The sequence below is a fragment of the Stegostoma tigrinum genome, chromosome 26 (assembly GCF_030684315.1).
Source record: "Stegostoma tigrinum isolate sSteTig4 chromosome 26, sSteTig4.hap1, whole genome shotgun sequence".
NCBI lineage: Eukaryota > Metazoa > Chordata > Chondrichthyes > Orectolobiformes > Stegostomatidae > Stegostoma > Stegostoma tigrinum.
In genome coordinates this window covers 19,757,891-19,774,453 of record NC_081379.1, presented here as the reverse complement: position 1 = coordinate 19,774,453, position 16,563 = coordinate 19,757,891, and the positions used below count along the sequence as shown (strand labels likewise).

At 42.9% G+C, this 16,563-nt stretch overlaps 1 protein-coding gene across 3 annotated transcripts in view; it reads left to right on the top strand.

Annotated features, from left to right (window-relative positions):
• The first annotated feature begins 480 nt into the window (after nt 1–480).
• The window catches only part of scarf2 (scavenger receptor class F, member 2), an 81,433-nt gene continuing 65,350 nt past the window's right edge, over nt 481–16,563 (top strand). Inside the window, exons 1-5 of one of the 3 annotated variants that reach the window (XM_048556553.1) lie at nt 481–566; nt 1,313–1,572; nt 2,303–2,361; nt 2,457–2,558; nt 7,800–8,316. In XM_048556553.1, coding sequence (XP_048412510.1) covers nt 1,439–1,572; nt 2,303–2,361; nt 2,457–2,558; nt 7,800–8,316 — 812 coding nt within the window. In that variant the 5' untranslated portion in view covers nt 481–566; nt 1,313–1,438. Of the gene's footprint in view, nt 567–826; nt 884–927; nt 999–1,312; nt 1,573–2,302; nt 2,362–2,456; nt 2,559–7,799; nt 8,317–16,563 lie in introns of those variants that run through there. The other 2 variants (XM_048556552.2, XM_048556551.1) reach the window with 2 other exon arrangements.

Here is a 16,563-nt window from a genome sequence, read left to right as displayed (position 1 = left end):
ACCTTTGGATGCAGGCCATCGGGTCCTGGCTACCTGTTCATCGCTGGACACTACTAGAAAAGTCAGATAGAGTTATATGTGCTTTCTTCCACAAAACAGTCAGTTCCAACATGTGGTACATTTACTGCTGGGATACTTGGTCATGTTATGATGTAGATATCTGATTTTGGGAAGTAGTGTAAATTGAGTGTTAGCGATTGCGCAGTCTGTTCTGCATTTTGAAATTGAGAATAGCTTTGGGACAGACGTGAAGGAAAAGCAGAAAGTTCTGGAGAAACTCAACAAGTCCTGCAGCATCTGCCGAGAGAGGAAGCAGAGACTTTGTTCTGATTCCAGTCACTTAGGATGAGCAGAGATGCGAAACAAGATGCCGGCACAGCTCTTTTACAACTCAAAATCTTCCCCATTTCTGGTGTAAACTCAATGTGCATGTCTGATTTTAGGGGGAAAAATACATCTGAGCATCCGCAGCAGAGAAGTTGCAACCATTCATTACAGCTGGCATAGAAGTTTGATATCCTTCGGAATGTGTTCCGTTAACTCTCGGGCTCTCAAACGGATCTCTGGTAATTTCCTGGTCCCGTAGCGTTTTGCAAACGCAGGGTGATGTTGGGGTTGGAAGGTTCCTATCCGGAGCCTGCATTTATAGGTCTGGGCTGCGAGAAACGGGGTGAGCAATTCCTTAACCCTCCTGGGAACTGTCCTGACTTCAGAAAACTGAAGCGAGGTCACGTCAATGGGCGTTTGTAAAACTTTACACACACAGATAGACAAAATACTTGAACTGAGTGTGCGCCTGTGTGTTTTTTTTCCTCTCTCCTCCTAACACACACACATACACAGCCTCTTTTTAAGTTTTAAAAAACCCCAAGCAAGAAATAAGGTAACGAATCAGAATTCTTCCCCCTTTCCTTTGGGCTCCTCCTGCTGGAACTCCCAGACCCAACATCCCAGCTGACTGCTGCCGCTGCTCTTTCTGTGCCAACTTTCCCGACCAGGTCTCGAGTAGCCGGACGGAGTGTGGGGGGGGGAGGGAAATAAGTGGACATCTTCTCCCAACTCCGGGAGGGTGTGTGAAAGTAATTGCGGGGCAATGAAGAAGCGACATCGGAGCAGGCTTACATAGAGGAGCTGACTGCTTTGGGATAATTCAAACTAACACAAAGCATAACGGGATTTTTTTTCTAAAAAAAACTTTTTTTCTCTTTTAAGAAAGGGCATTTTCAAGGATGGAGCCAGCTCGGAGGAGGAAAGGGCTGGCGTTCTGAAACGCGTTCCCTGATGTTCGTTAACTCTAGTTTGTTTCTTTTAGCCCGGGATTGAAGCTTTTGAAGGATGTTTTACTGCAGTAGGTCCTGGGGTGACCCCCTCCAACCCCCCACAAGGGGGGACGTGTTAGAAATGTAGCCGGGGAGAGAAAGCTGACTTGCTCCGAGCGATGGTGAGCCGGGCTCTCTGCGCGATGGACCCGAGTCTAAGCTGCTGCTTCTGGGCTGCCGCACTGGCTATGGCGGCTCTGAGCCGGGGTCAGGAGCTCAGTCCTAGCGGCAGGAATGTGTGCAAGACTCAGGGGTAAGAGGCGTCGCGAATTGGGCAGGGGGATCTTTGTTTGGAGGAGGGAGTGGGAATTCTGATACCCTCCGAATTACCCCCAGGTTGCGTGGGACGGGGGGGGGGGTGGAGTGGGTTGTCCATTAAGCTGTCAGTTCTCTCACCACCCCCTCCCTTGGGGGGGTGGTGGTGGTGGGGGGGGGGGGATTTTGGTAAGAACTGCAACATCAGCCACATCCTCCAAACTCTTCGAGAATTACCTCCACTGCCTGAACGTATGCTGTTGAAAGTTTGCCTTGCCCCAAAATTACACGAAATCCTTACCCCCTACCCCCCACCCCATGCTCTGAACTCACACCTGGCCATGATGGCCCGGTGTGTCTTTTGCGAAGAGTTCGTACGCTTTTATTTGAATGTTTGAAAACCCCCCTCCAGCCGAGGCGTCAGACTCCCGGCTCAGAGCAGGGAATGGGATTTGGGGCCGGGAGGGCTCTGATGTCTCCCTGCAATCTCCAAAATACTATCCCGGTCAGAAAAAAAAAGATATGTTATTTTCAAAGTCTGGAATGCGCAGGGACTTGGGGTGTGGTGTGTAAACTGGTACATCTGAATGTTCTCGCGGATCTGGATTTCATTGCAAAGAAATTTGTTTTCGTCTTTGAGTTCTGTAACAGAGGGGCAAAATGAGTTATTTTACCCACGTTTTGTATAACGGACAAGACTTTCTTTTCTCTCTCTCCCCCATAACAAGTTCCTCTGAAGTTGCGTGTTGTCCTGGGTGGAAACAGCAGGACAGCGACTGTCCAATAGGTCAGTAATCACTCACTCTGCCTTCGTCTGATTGTTAGTCATTTGATATGACCCATACCAGCCTGATCTCGCCCTGTGCATCTCTCCCTCTTTAGCTCTCTGTCAGGGAAACTTCACCTGCAAAGTGAATGAGATCTGCGTCAGACCGAACGAGTGCCGTTGTAGGCATGGATACTTCGGAGCCAATTGTGAGACCAGTGAGTAAAATCTGGTGATGAGTGTGGCCGCAGTGCCAACGTTACACAGTGAGTTACCCTTACCCTGCCCAGTGAATTGGAGAATAGGAGGAGGTCATAGAAGCGCAAGTTGACCTCGTGCCTCGGAAGTGTTGTCAACTGGGAAAGGAAACCAAAATAAGAAACCATTCAATAGAGCTACACGCTGAATGACCCTTACCCTGCTATTACCCTGTAATTTTGTACAGTTATATCCTGAGATTCTTAACCTTGTGAATAAATATGCATACACTTACAAAGTGAGTGATTCTGGCCCTGCTGAATCAACTGTAATATTGTACAATTGCATAAGGTAACTGTGAATCTTGTACAGTTATATAGAAACCCTAAAACTCTTGAATCACCTTAGTTTTGCACAGTTACAGCAGTGAGTGCTTCATGCCCTTCTGAATAAACAAGTATCCTATAAGGTTTTGTGTGTCTTAGAGGTTCTTAATCTGAGTTTATAGCTTCTTTTGATTGACATGATCTAGGTACAACCCTATTACCTAACCTGCTTCTTCGCCACATTCCGTAGTGGCTGAAGTGGTGGTTTTAACATGTGGATTGTGCTCTGAAACATTAGTGAAACATGGAATACTAAAAATAATTTATTGTCATGCAGGAAATATTATTGAATCTCATTCGATATTTAAATGTACTATACTCAGAAGATGACGTGAATTATAAATTTCTAGCTATCGTTGATATTGATCTCTGGCATATCCAGGGAAGTACTTTCAACCTGTTTGTGGTGAGAGAGTGTGCCTCCACTCCATGTAGTAACATGACTGAAACTGCTAGCTCACTGTGTGTTCAATCGAGAGCCTGGGGTTTCCCAGACAGGTGTGGTTCAGCTCCAATATACTCATCAATGCTTTGAGTCACATTATTAGGTATAATACAACAAACCAATAAAAGAGCTGAAACTACCAGCCCACTAATTTGACAGCAGTGTGATTTCAGGTTCTATCATGTTTACACATTAAAAAAAACCCTCGATTTGTGTTAATCTTGCAGTTTTCATCTGTACCCAGCACATTTTGCATCAGTATCATCTCATCTAAAACTTTCAATTATCCAGCTTCTCTCAGCTATGTGTATTAAACTTGCTACCAATGCCAATGACATTTTGGCATACCGTTAAACTTCTGCAAAAAATGAACTTAAATGCACTCCATTCACATTGTGTTAAGTGCAGCTTCTACATTGGAGTCATTGTGCTCAGATCTCCATTAATGTCTTATGGAAAGAACAGCAATTTGGATTGCAGGGAAGCCTGTACATTTACACAACTGTAATTTGAACAGTTATACACTGAGTTAACCTTGTCCCACTGAACAAACAGTCATTTTGCATATTTACACAGTGGATGATCCTTGCCTGCTGAATAAATCAAGACTACTGCGAGCAATTTACTGATACTTTCACAAAGCAGACAGTAGTAAAACAAGAAGTGCAGTGGAGATGGAGGATGCCACCAATAATTTTAAGGCAGATTTATATTTGTTATAGAACCGGGTAGATAATTTTAAAATTATATTTAATAATAATAAAAAATAGAATGTTGCTCACAGGAAGGGAGGAAAAGTAATTGTCCAAACAATAGTTTTGGTTAGGGAAGAATATGTAAGCACAAATGTAAAATGACCTGGGAGTCTCAATCAACTCAATCTTCCCTATATGCAGAACTGCAACAATGAAAGAAAATACAATTTTAAGATGTATTGCTAAAAGAGCAGAGTCAGACCAAAGAGTAGTTTGTCAGACTGGACTGATGGGAGGGATGATGATGTGTAGCCAGTGTTAAGGCTGTTGTTATTATTATATCCACAGAGAATCAGGACATGGGAATGGACAGTAGAGTAAGAAGTTGAAGCAGGTGTAGGATATACCGACGTTCAAAGCTATTCTGTTATTCATTAGAATGAAAAATGTAATTTTACATCAACCCCCTATCCAGCCTTATGGTAAGAACCTTGATCTCAATGTTAAAAAGTCCATAACTGAATATCCACAGCCCTCTGGGTTACAGAATTTCAAAGATTCACAAATATGAGTGAAGAATTTTCCCATTATCTCATTTGTAAATAGTCCACCCTTTTCTCTGAGACTGTGATCCCCTGTTCCAAATTGTCAAACCAGGGGAAGCAGCCTTAAGATTCTTGTCAAATGAAGCATTCTAAGCATTTTATTTATTTGGGTGAGAACATCGCTCGCTGTTCTAATGCCAAAAAGAATATAGGGCCATTCTTTTCTCACAGGACAAGTCTCTCATCAGATGAATGATTTTAACAAACCTTTATTGCACCCGATTTGCAGTATATATATTTCATCAAGTAAAGGGACCAAACCAGCACTTCCTTACATTAAACTCCATCTGCCCCTACCTTTCACTTCCAATGAACAGTTATAAATCTATCTGTATTACATTTGTGTCCTCTTCACCGCTTACTTTGCCACATATCAATGATATAATCAATACAATGTTTATTATAAAATTTAAATTTTTAATGTGTTTCCACCAGTGTGACCCCACCAGTCCATTATAAAACATTAGAACATGTGAGCATAGATATAAACTTAAATTTAGGAGCAAAATCAGGTGGCACTTTTTTCACAAAAAACATCATTAAAAATTTTGTACTGGCTACTCCAAAATGCAGCGCATGTTAAGCTAAAGACAGCATTCAACACTGAGATCATAGAACATAGAACAATACAGCGCAGAACAGGCCCTTCAGCCCTCGATGTTGCGCCGACCTGTGAACTAATCTAAGCCCATCCCCCTACACCATCCAATCATCATCCATATGCTTATCCAAGGACTGTTTAAATGCCCCTAATGTTTTTGAGTTAACTACATTGTCAGGCAGGGCATTCCAGGCCCTTACCACTCTCTGAGTAAAGAACTTGCCTCTGACATCTGTCTTAAATCTAGCTTCCTTCAATTTGCAGCTATGCCCCCTTGTACAAGCCGATGTCATCATCCAAGGATAAAGACTCTCACTGTCCACCCTATCTAATCCTCTGATCATCTTGTATGTCTCTATTAAATTCCCTCTTAGCCTTCTTCTCTCCAATGAGATCAGACCCAAGTCTCTCAGCCTTTCCTCACAAGACCTTCGCTCCAGACCAGGCAACATTTTGGTAAATCTCCTCTGCACCTTTTCCAATGTTTCCACATGCTTCCTGTAATGGGGCGACCAGAACTGTACACAATATTCCAAGTGAGGCTGCACTAGCGTTTTGGGGCAGCACGGTGGCTCAGTGGTTAGCACTGCAGCCTCACAGCACTAGGGACCCAGGTTTGATTCCAGCCTCAGGCAACTGTCTGTGTGGAGTTTGCACATTCTTCCCGTGTCTGCGTGGGTTTCCTCCGAGTGCTCCGGTTTCCTCCCACAGTCCAAAGATGTGCAGGCTACGTGGATCGGCCATGCTAAATTGCCCATAGTGTTCAGGGGTGTGTGGGTTATAGGTGGATTGGTCTGGGTGGGATGCCTCAAAGGGGCGGTGTGGACTTGTTGGGCCGAAGGGCCTGTTTCCACACCGTAGGGAATGTAATCTAATCTAGACTTCTTTAATTTTGTTTAGAATTCATTTAGTGTGGACATTGCTGGCTGGGCCAGCATGGACTGCCCATCTCAAATTTCCTTCAAGAAAATGGTGGTGAGCCCTCTTTTTGAGCCACTGTAGTCCTTGGGTGTAGGTTCACCAGAATGTTACTGGCGACGAGTTTCAGGATTTTGACTCAGCAACCGTGAAGGAGTAACAATACAATTCAAAGTCAGGATGATATGTGACTTGGAGTGCAATTTACAAGCGCCAGTGATCCCAGGCCTTTACTTCCCTTGCTCTTCTAGACAGTTAAGATCAAGGGTTTAGAAAATGGTGTGAAAGAGCTTTGGTGAGTTGCTATAGTTCATCGTATAGATGTCCACATTGCTGACATTGTGTACCAGTAGAAAAAGGAGTGAAGGTAGTGTTGGATGACGTGCCAATCAAGCAGGCTGCTTTGTCCTGGATGGTGTTGAGCTTCTTGAGTATCGTAAGTAGATCATTAGTAGGTAATAGGAAAGATAGGCAGCTCATCACCACCTTCTTCAAGGCAACTAGGGATGAACAATCATTGCTGGGCGGCCAGTGACACCAATGACCCACAACTGATTTTTTTTCAAAAATCATAGGATATGGGACCAAGGCAAGCCAATTAGATTGACATACAGATAATCTATTATGTAACTGAGTGGTGGCGTAGATTCAAGGATCTGAATGATCTAATCCTATACCTGATGCTCCTATGCCTGGCATACTTCTAGATGTGTGTTGTGAAAACTCTGCAAATGGTAGTCACTTGATTAAATCTAGGTATGAAGGAATGTGCTATTAAGTAAAAATGAAGAGCTGGTTTGGTGAAATCTAGAGATCTTTCAATTCATGTATTGGTTGGTAGAGGAAATGTTAATTCCAATAGTTATCTGAAGATGAATCAGACCAGTAGGGGTAAAGAACATATATTTAAATGAATGAATAGTTAATTTAAATCACATCAAAATACAGATATTCCTTTGCTGTTGGATAATAAACATTTGGAATAACCTCATATCTATTAAGAATTTACATTTTGGTAGTGCCTTTGATGTAGTGAAACATCTAAAGCACTTCACAGGAGTTATCAAAGTTTGACACTGAAACTACTGTCAGGAGATTTTAGGACAGTTGTCTAAATCATTGGTCAAAATGGAACTTTTAAAGATTATCTAAAATGAGAGGAGGGGAGATCAAACAGGCAAAGGGAAAATTCCAGATTCCTTTGGTCTAAGTTTCTGGCAGCACAGTGAAAGAAACTGGAGCAAATAAATTAAGAGATGTAGCCTGGAGGAGGATAGGTATCTTGGAGGATTTTAAAGCTGGAGGAGGTTACAAAAGTAGGGAGGATTGACATGGATAAGGAAAAAACAAGGATATGAATTTTAAAATTAAGTTAATGATGTGAAAAAAGTTTCACAGTGCAGTTGGATGTTATACTGGGAGAGTTAGTGTACTAGTGTAGAACTTCAATTCATGAGCTGGCCTTCACGCGCCCTCAGTCTTTCCTTGTGTTTGTGCAGTGGGTGTCAAGCTGCAGCTGCTTCTAAAACAACATGCAAGAAAATACAGAGCACAGTTGGCAAATCATTCCCTCAAGAGTTGTCTAAAAGTTGTGATCTTTTATCTTTTCAGAGTGTCCCGAAAGGTTCTGGGGCCCGGACTGCAAAGAGATGTGCCTATGCCATCCAAACGGGCGCTGTGCTGACGTCACTGGCAAGTGTACCTGTAACCCGAACCGCTGGGGGCCGACCTGCAACAAACTTTGCCTGTGCCACTATGGGAAATGTGACCAGGACACTGGGAAGTGCAAATGCGAGCCACGCCGGTGGGGTGCCACCTGCTCAAACCTCTGCTACTGCAGCGCCAACTCAAAGTGTGACCCTAAAACAGGCAAATGCATCTGCCAGCCGGGCTGGTGGGGACGCAGCTGCCACAACCAGTGCTCTTGTAACAATTCGCCGTGTGACCAGCTGATGGGCAGGTGCCAGTGTAAGGAGAAGTTCTGGGGACCGAGATGTGAGCCCTGCCTGTGTGTACATGGGAAATGTAATCCTACTGATGGATCCTGCTCATGTTATTCAGGATACAGAGGAAGGTACTGCAGGGAGACCTGTCCGGCTGGATATTTTGGTATTGGATGTAAAAGGAGGTATGCTTTACAGAATTATCCACTAATTGTGATGCTTTGGTCAGTTCAGTGCCTCAAACTAATAGGAATGTTAAAAATGTTACACAAGAGAAAGAAGTTTTTGATAGCCAATGACGGCCATATGCGCTCCATGTAGGCTCACAGCTCAGTTACAGAAGCAGAGAGACTTTAGGCACAGGTTGCCTAGAGACAAAGCATAAAAGTGTCAAAATGTGGGCAGTGTTACAATTAACCGGCAACGGTTTCCTCCTGCAGTCCATAGACATGCAGGTTAGGTGGATTGGCCATGGGAAATTGTCGTATCCAGAGATGTGCAGGCTAGATGGATTAGCCAAGGGAAATTGTCATATCAGGGATTGGGTGGGTTTGGATGGGATGGCCTTCAGAGGGTTGGTATAGACTTAATGGGTTGAGAGGCCTGCTTCAGCACTACAGGCGTTCTATGATACGTTGCAATTACATGGTGCTTTTAACATTATAAAATGGCATATACCTTGATGGACAGATGCCTTCATCATCGTAGATGTAATAAAGCATCTTCACAGAAATGTTAGAAATTATGACACTGAGTCACAAGCTGTTATTGAGACAGATGATCAAAAGCTTTTTCAAAGAAGTGGCTTTCAAGTGGTGTCTTGAAAGCAGAAGTGAGCTGGAGAGATGTTTGGAGGGGAGATTCAGATTTCAGCCCCATGGCATCTGCAAATACAGCTACCAGGGGTGGAGCAATTAAAACTTCAGATCCCAAGAAGCTAGATTTGAGGAGCAGGATTATCTAAGAAAGTTGTGCAAATGAAGCAGTTACAAATGTAACAAAAGATAAAGCCATAGGAGTTGAACAAAGATAAAATTTCTTTAACTCCTTATGTTGCCAAATAGGAAATCAATATAGGTTAGCCACCACAGAGGTAACAGGTGAAGTGGACTTGTTGTGAGTTATCACATCAACAGTAGAGGTTTGGATGGCCTTAAGTTTATAAAGGATAAGATGTAGGATAACATCCAGGAACTTGTTTGAATGATCAAGTTTGGAAGTAATGAGAGCATGAACAAGGGTATCAGCACCAGATAAGTGGAGACGAAACCAGGGTGAAGTATGGTGATATTACAGGTGTTATTGATGGCATAAATATGAAGTTAAAAGCTCATTTTACGATTGAATGTGATATCAATGTTGCTAATAGACTGGCTTAGTCTCAGGTGATTGCTCAGGAGAAGAAAGGAATCGGTCATTTTTGAACATCTTTGCAGCCGGAACTAAAAACATTGCCTTCAATCCTCCCAATCTTTCATTGAAGGAAATTTATGTTCATCCAGTACGAGATGTCAAATATTGAGAACTTACCAACTCTGGAAGAGCTGAATATGTGGTGTTGTGATAGAGCTGGGTGTCATCTTCAAGTACGCGCTTGAAATCTCATGGTGTGCTTTTGGTTGGTACTTTCATGGAGTAACGTGCAGATGAGACACAGGAGACAGCCTTGGGGTCATCAGAGGTAACAATGCAGGAGCAGGAAGAGAAGCAATTATAAGCGATACTGTATGATTCAATGGATAAGAATTGAATCAATTGAGAGCAATATCCTTCAGCTTGTCAACAATGGAAGGGCATTAAAGAAGCGTGGTGTGATCAAATGAATTGAAGGCTGCTGACAGGTTGAAAAGGACTACCTCTAGACCTGATAATAAGACTGGTTAACTAGTCAGTTATCAATGTCACTTAACAGGGATGGTCCAGGTCGTAAATTAGCAAGTCTGGCACAGAAGATCAAGTCAGTTCTAATCTCCTTTCATCAGGCATGTCATCTTAAAGCTGACACAAACCAAAGGGGCCTGTTTCCCCACCCTTCTCCACCCCTCTAACCACTAGGTGGCTACAAATGTGGTTTTACAGTTTGCTAAATGAATGGTAAATACTGGGAATGCCTGAGAAGCTTGTCAAGTTGCACAACTCATCACCAAATGAGAGCAGATGTGCACATCGCTGGATCAGTTCACATGTACTGTCGACACAGACATTGAGTAATTAACTTCAGGTGATATTGATTTGGGCATGATCTAATTGGTTGCCCATTGATTAGCACATCCAAATCTCCTTTCCATTGAAATCAAAGGTAGGGAAAGTTCAGTGAGCCTAAACGGCATCAGCATCCAAATTTAAAATGATCCTAATTGACAGATAGAAACAAGTAGGCTCAATCGCAAATCAGTTAAACCGACTGGCATTCTGTCTGTTTATGAACAAAGTCCATCCCTGAGGAGAACAGAGTTTTCACAACTGTCATGAATTGACTGATTGGATTTATTAATGTGAAAACAGCAAGTGCGTGCATTGAAGTGGCAGTTCATGAGCAATCTGCATTGAAATAAAAATTGACAATGCATTTCATTTTAAAGTAATATTGTAACGTCATTCTGGTATAACACGTAGAGACTGCGGTGTGCAGCCGAAAAATGAACTATCATCTTGAATAGATGATATTTTCTTCACTGTTACAGATTTGAGAATCCATTAAAAAAACCCAAGGCTGAAGTATTTCTGCTAAAACCATCGACTGCAAGCCGATCTTTCTTTTGGTATGCAGTTTGTTGGAAATTTTGCCTGTGAGATACATCATGGGAATTTGAGCAAAAGTCGTGGGGGCGAGTTCCTCTTCATCCCTGCTGGAAATGAGGTATAGAGCTACACCCCATTTCTGCTGCCCATATAGTCAGCAAACACAGCCTTTATTGTTTCATTTATCAGAATCCTATCATACCAAGAAGCTGCTGATGATGTGTTAAGTGCTGATGAATGGTGTATGCTTTGGGTACACTCCCCAGTATTGCTAGATATAGAGTGAAATGACTTATACCCTTAAAGGAATGGCTGCTAGCTGCTTTGTTGAGCTTTTGTCACTTATTGTCTGCTATTTTTGTCAATCAGTTGGAGATTTATAACCCCTTCACTCCTCATAAGAAATATGTCTATGATTGTCTTCAAAAAATTGATGGAACAAAAACAAAGTTGCTGGAAAAGCTCAGCAGGTCTGGCAGCATCTGCGAAGGAAAAACAGAGTTAACGTTTCGGGTCCAGTGACCCTTCCTCAGAACGGTTCACCAGACCCAAAACGTTAAATTGTGTTTTTCCTTCACAGATGCTGCCAGACCTGCTGAGCTTCTTCAGCAACTTTGTTTTTGTTCTTGATTTACAGCATCTGCAGTTCTTTCCGTTTTTATTCAAAAAATTGATGATAATGTTAAAAGCATGTGATTCTATAATGGCATTCAGAAAATCACATGACAGAAATAAGTGAGGAATAACGCTCAGCTCAGGCTACCTCATTAATTGGGATCAAAACTCAACCCTTCACAGCACAGTGCTGTTTGTTAAATGATTCCTGTGTTCTTTGTTAAATCTCCTTCAACCAAGATTCCATTCCACCTGTATAAATACATTCTTTCTGATATCAAACCTCATATAATCTCTTACCAGATTGAATCTGTATGCTTACGATTTTATTGCCACCATTTAACTGGAAGCAGCATTTTGAATAAAATATAATTCCTTTTCAAATGTCAAACTGTGGTGGCTTGGCTGAAGGGTTCATTCACGCTGTTGTTGTGAAGCTATTTTCATAGAATCCCTAAAGTGTGGATACAGGCCTTTTGGCCCAACAAGTCCTCACTGACTCTCCCACCAAGACTGATCCCCCTATAACCCAGCTAATCTACACATCCTTGAACACTTTGGCCATTCCACCTAGCCTGAACATCTTTGGACTGTGGGAGGAAACTGGAGCTCCTGGGGAAAACCCACGCAGACTTGGGGAGAATGTGCATACTCCTCACAGAGAGTTGCCTGAGGGTGGAATTGAACCTGGGTCCCTGGTGCTGTTAGGCAGCAGTGCTAACCACTGTGCTACCCCTCTTCTCTTGCCCCTATTTTATCGAGGAGTTTAAAGGAGTGAGGGTATGATTTGACAGTGGAGCAAAATAGAGTGACTCTCCTGGCTGGTGTGTACACAAGATTAGCATCATTGTGAAATTAGTGTTGTTGCTGTCCTGTGCTGAACTTGTAGGAGCAAGTCATCCTTTTATTGTGTCAGGATGTAAAAGAGGAAGAAAGCATGTATCTAGGATCTCTATTGACATCTGGTTCCAACGCATTTTACAACAGATGTGCAGTCCCTGTTGAAATGCAGGAAACAGGTGGCAATGAGATAATGATATGATTATCTATTTTTAGAGGTGTTTGGTGAGTGCTATAAGCTGAGTAGAAATCTTCACACTTTTTTGAAAAAGTGTTATGCGATCTTTTGCACTCACCTTTCAGGACAGGCAGGATTAATGTCTCATAAAACAACAAGACAATAAGGTTACGTGCAGAAGTAGGCCATTCAGACGCTCAAGTCTGCTCCACAATTCACCGAGTTCACAGTTGATCTGATAATCCCCAAGTGCACTGTCTTGCTTTTTCTCTATAATCTTTGATTCTGTTACTGATTTGAAAGACATTTATATGAGTCTTGAACATAATTAGTGACCCAATATCTATAGCCCTAATTGGTAAATAATCCCTCAGAGAAGTTCCTCATGATGTGTCTTAAATGGGCAACGCCTTACCCTGAAATTGTGCCCTCTGGTCCTAGGCTGTCCCATAGAGGGGAACAACCTCATCATATCACCTCAGCCCGTCAAGCCCTAGAAAAACATATATGTTTCGACCAGTTGTATCTGATTCTTCTAAATTTCAAAGAGTAAGGCTCAAACTACCCCAATGCTCCTCATAAGAAAATCACTTTGTACTTGGGATCAACCTTTTGAACCTTCCTCGTGACTAAAACTATATATAGTATTCCACTTGTGGTCTCAATGGTTCTTTGTACAGTGTTAGCAAGACTTCCCTATTTTTAGACTAATTCCCTTTACGATAAAGGTCAATATTCCATTTGCCTTCTGTATAATCTGCTGAACTTGTATGCTGGCTTTCTGTGATTTACAGAGTCCCCAAATCCCTCTGTGCTGCAGTTTTCTGCAGTCTTTCTCCATTTAGCATTCAACTCCCCCATTCTTCCTGTCAAAGTACATATCATATTTTCTGACATTGTATTCCAACTGCCCAGTTACATTCATTGAACAATCTACATCCCTCTGTAGACTTTTTGTGTCACCCTTGAATGTCTGAAAGACAACTCCTCTGACAGTGCAGCATTCCCCTATTACTGCACTGGCAAGGGCATCCTGGATTATCTGTTCTGGTCTCTGGAGTGACACGATTAACTCACAACTGTCCGACTTAGGAGGGAATGCAACCAACTGAGTGACATGTAAACGATTGCCAAGAATGTGTACATGGAGTAAAGTTGAAGTGAGAAAGTTGATATTCCTCCTTGTATTTGGGCATAGAAGTACACAAATATGTAAAAACCCACATTCAGTCACTTGGTATTACAGAACTTTGATGTTGCTGAATAAAAAGAGACATACTGTTGAAGATTTTCGTCTTGCTCTCATCGGGATCAAACTTCAATCTACCAAATCTCAAAGGGGACAACAATTTATATTTAAGAGAAGAGGGTGCTCATTGGTTGACAAATAGACTGTGATTAATGAGAAGCAAAATGCTAAGGAACAGTGAACTGCCAAGTTTGTTTAAATTCAAACTAGCCGTTGTTTAAGGGATTACCATGAGGAACGCAATTGGAATGATTGTGCTCAAAGCTGTTGCTTTGCAGAACACCTCCGCTCAGTTCGCAACAAACAACTGCACCTCCCAGTCGCAAACCATTTCCACTCCCCCTCCCATTCTCTTGATGACATGTCCATCATGGGCCTCCTGCACTGCCACAATGATGCCACCCGAAGGTTGCAGGAACAGCAACTCCTATTCCGCCTGGGAACCCTGCAGCCATATGGTATCAATGTGGACTTCACCAGTTTCAAAATCTCCCCTTCCCCCACTGCATCCCTAAACCAGCCCAGTTCATCCCCTCCCCCCACTGCACCACACAACCAGCCCAGCTCTTCCCCCCCACCCACTGCATCCCAAAACCAGTCCAACCTGTCTCTGCCTCCCTAACCGGTTCTTCCTCTCACCCATCCCTTCCTCCCACCCCAAGCCGCACCCCCAGCTACCTACGAACCTCATCCCACCTCCTTGACCTGTCCGTCTTCCCTGGACTGACCTATCCCCTCCCTACCTCCCCACCTACACCCTCTCCACCTATCTTCTTTACTCTCCATCTTCGGTCGGCCTCCCCCTCTCTCCCTATTTATTCCAGTTCCCTCCCCCCATCCCCCTCTCTGATGAAGGGTCTAGGCCCGAAACGTCAACTTTTGTGCTCCTGAGATGCTGCTTGGCCTGCTGTATTCATCCAGCCTCACATTTTATTAGCTTGGTTGAAATTAGCAGAATATGTGGATATGTTCTGTTTGTAAAGGGTTCAACTTGCTGCACAAGTTCAAACTAATACAATGGTTCAGAGAGCTTTAACACTCTCCTCTGTGTTTCATTTTCTGTTGGTGTTGCTAGTTTGGTGAACCCCAGAAGCCCTATTATCCTTATGGAATAAGAATCCTTCTGACCACTATGTGGAGTTATATGTAAGCAGGATTGTTAAGGATACTTTTGGTATTTCTAAACAAAACTATAAACACATTCCTTCAGATACATTTACGATGTCATCTCCATAGGAACTGAGGCCCTTTATTGCACTGCTGGGCTGTTTCTCAATAAATTGTACTGAAAGGCATGAATGACAGTCAATTATTTTCAGTATGCTTGTCTATGTTGCTGAAAATAATCATATCACATTAGCAGACCTTCTGTCCAGGTCAGGAGAAGTCACAATGTGAAGTCTGGGTTAAAGAGTGGTGTATAAATAAACCATGGTGCAAAGACAGAATTCTGTGAAAGCAGGTTGACCTAGTTGGAGGGTGGGCATTTTGCTGAAGTACAGAATGAGGAGATGGGAGATGCAAAACTACTCAGGAGATAGTTTTGACAAGTTTACTCAGCTAGCTCTAGATACCGAGACTGCTAATGGATGAAGATGACAAAGTGGTTTTGCAGATAGGAGATGCAAGCATAACAATTTTAACCGTTTACAGATATTTATGTTTTCAGGAAAGTTTAAAAGTGGAATAAGTATCAGAGGCATCCTTTGAGTTATTGAGCTGACACCAGCGTTACAACACACTCTCAACAGGAATGTGCTCCAGGTGCTACTCCTTGCAAGGCTGCTAGAAATGGTATATTCCCAGATGAGAGAAATGTTCCCTCACTCCCGGGAAACAGAAATTTAGCAATGAGCTAATCTTCATTGCTATCTTAATGGGTAGCTGACGGTCCAATATCCCTGTAATTCAAATTAGAAGCAAACATGCCGCAAAGTGCAAACAAGTAAGTTAAAAAGTAATGAGAAAAAGAAAGCAGCCACTTCTAATGGTCCAGTCTGACACTGAGCTGGAGATTAAGAAGGTGTGGGTGTCATTAGGTTGGTTGATCCTGGCTGATATAGCAATTAAGAGTGTGTGTGACTGAGTTCAATCCTTCTGAGCTAGGGTAGGGAAGATGACCTGGAATTTGTCCTTCGAATTGCTAACCAGTGAGCACCATTGGCAAGTGCTTTTATTAGGATATCAAGACTTGGAATATTGTGTCCAGTTCTGGTCGTCCTATTATAGGAAAGATGTGAAGGCTTTGGAGAGGGTGCAAGGGAGGTTTACCAGGATGCTGTCTGGACTGGAGGGCTTGTCTTACGAGGATAGGTTGACTGAGCTCGGACTTATCTCTCTGGAGAGAAGGAGGAAGAGACGTGACCTGATCGAGGTGCACAAGGTAATGAGAGGCATGGATAGAGTCGATAGCCAGAGACTTTTCCCCAGGGCAGGATTGACTGCCACGAGGGGTCATAGTTTTAAGGTGTTAGGAGGAAGGTATAGAGGAGATGTCAGAGGGAGGCTCTTCACCCAGAGAGTTGTGAGCGCATGGAATACTTTGCCAGTGGAAGTCGTGGAAGCAGAGTCATTAGTGACATTTAAGCGACTGCTGGACATGCACATGGACAGCAGTGAATTGAGGGGAGTGTAGGTTAGGTTATTTTGTTTTTGGATTAGGATTATTCCATGGCACAACATCGTGGGCCGAAGGGCCTGAACTGTGCTGTACTTTTCTATGTTCTATGTTAAGACTAAAAATTGGACTCAATCTTGATGTCCTCCACAGGACAACACTACTTCAACTTATACTGAACCACTGGTGCC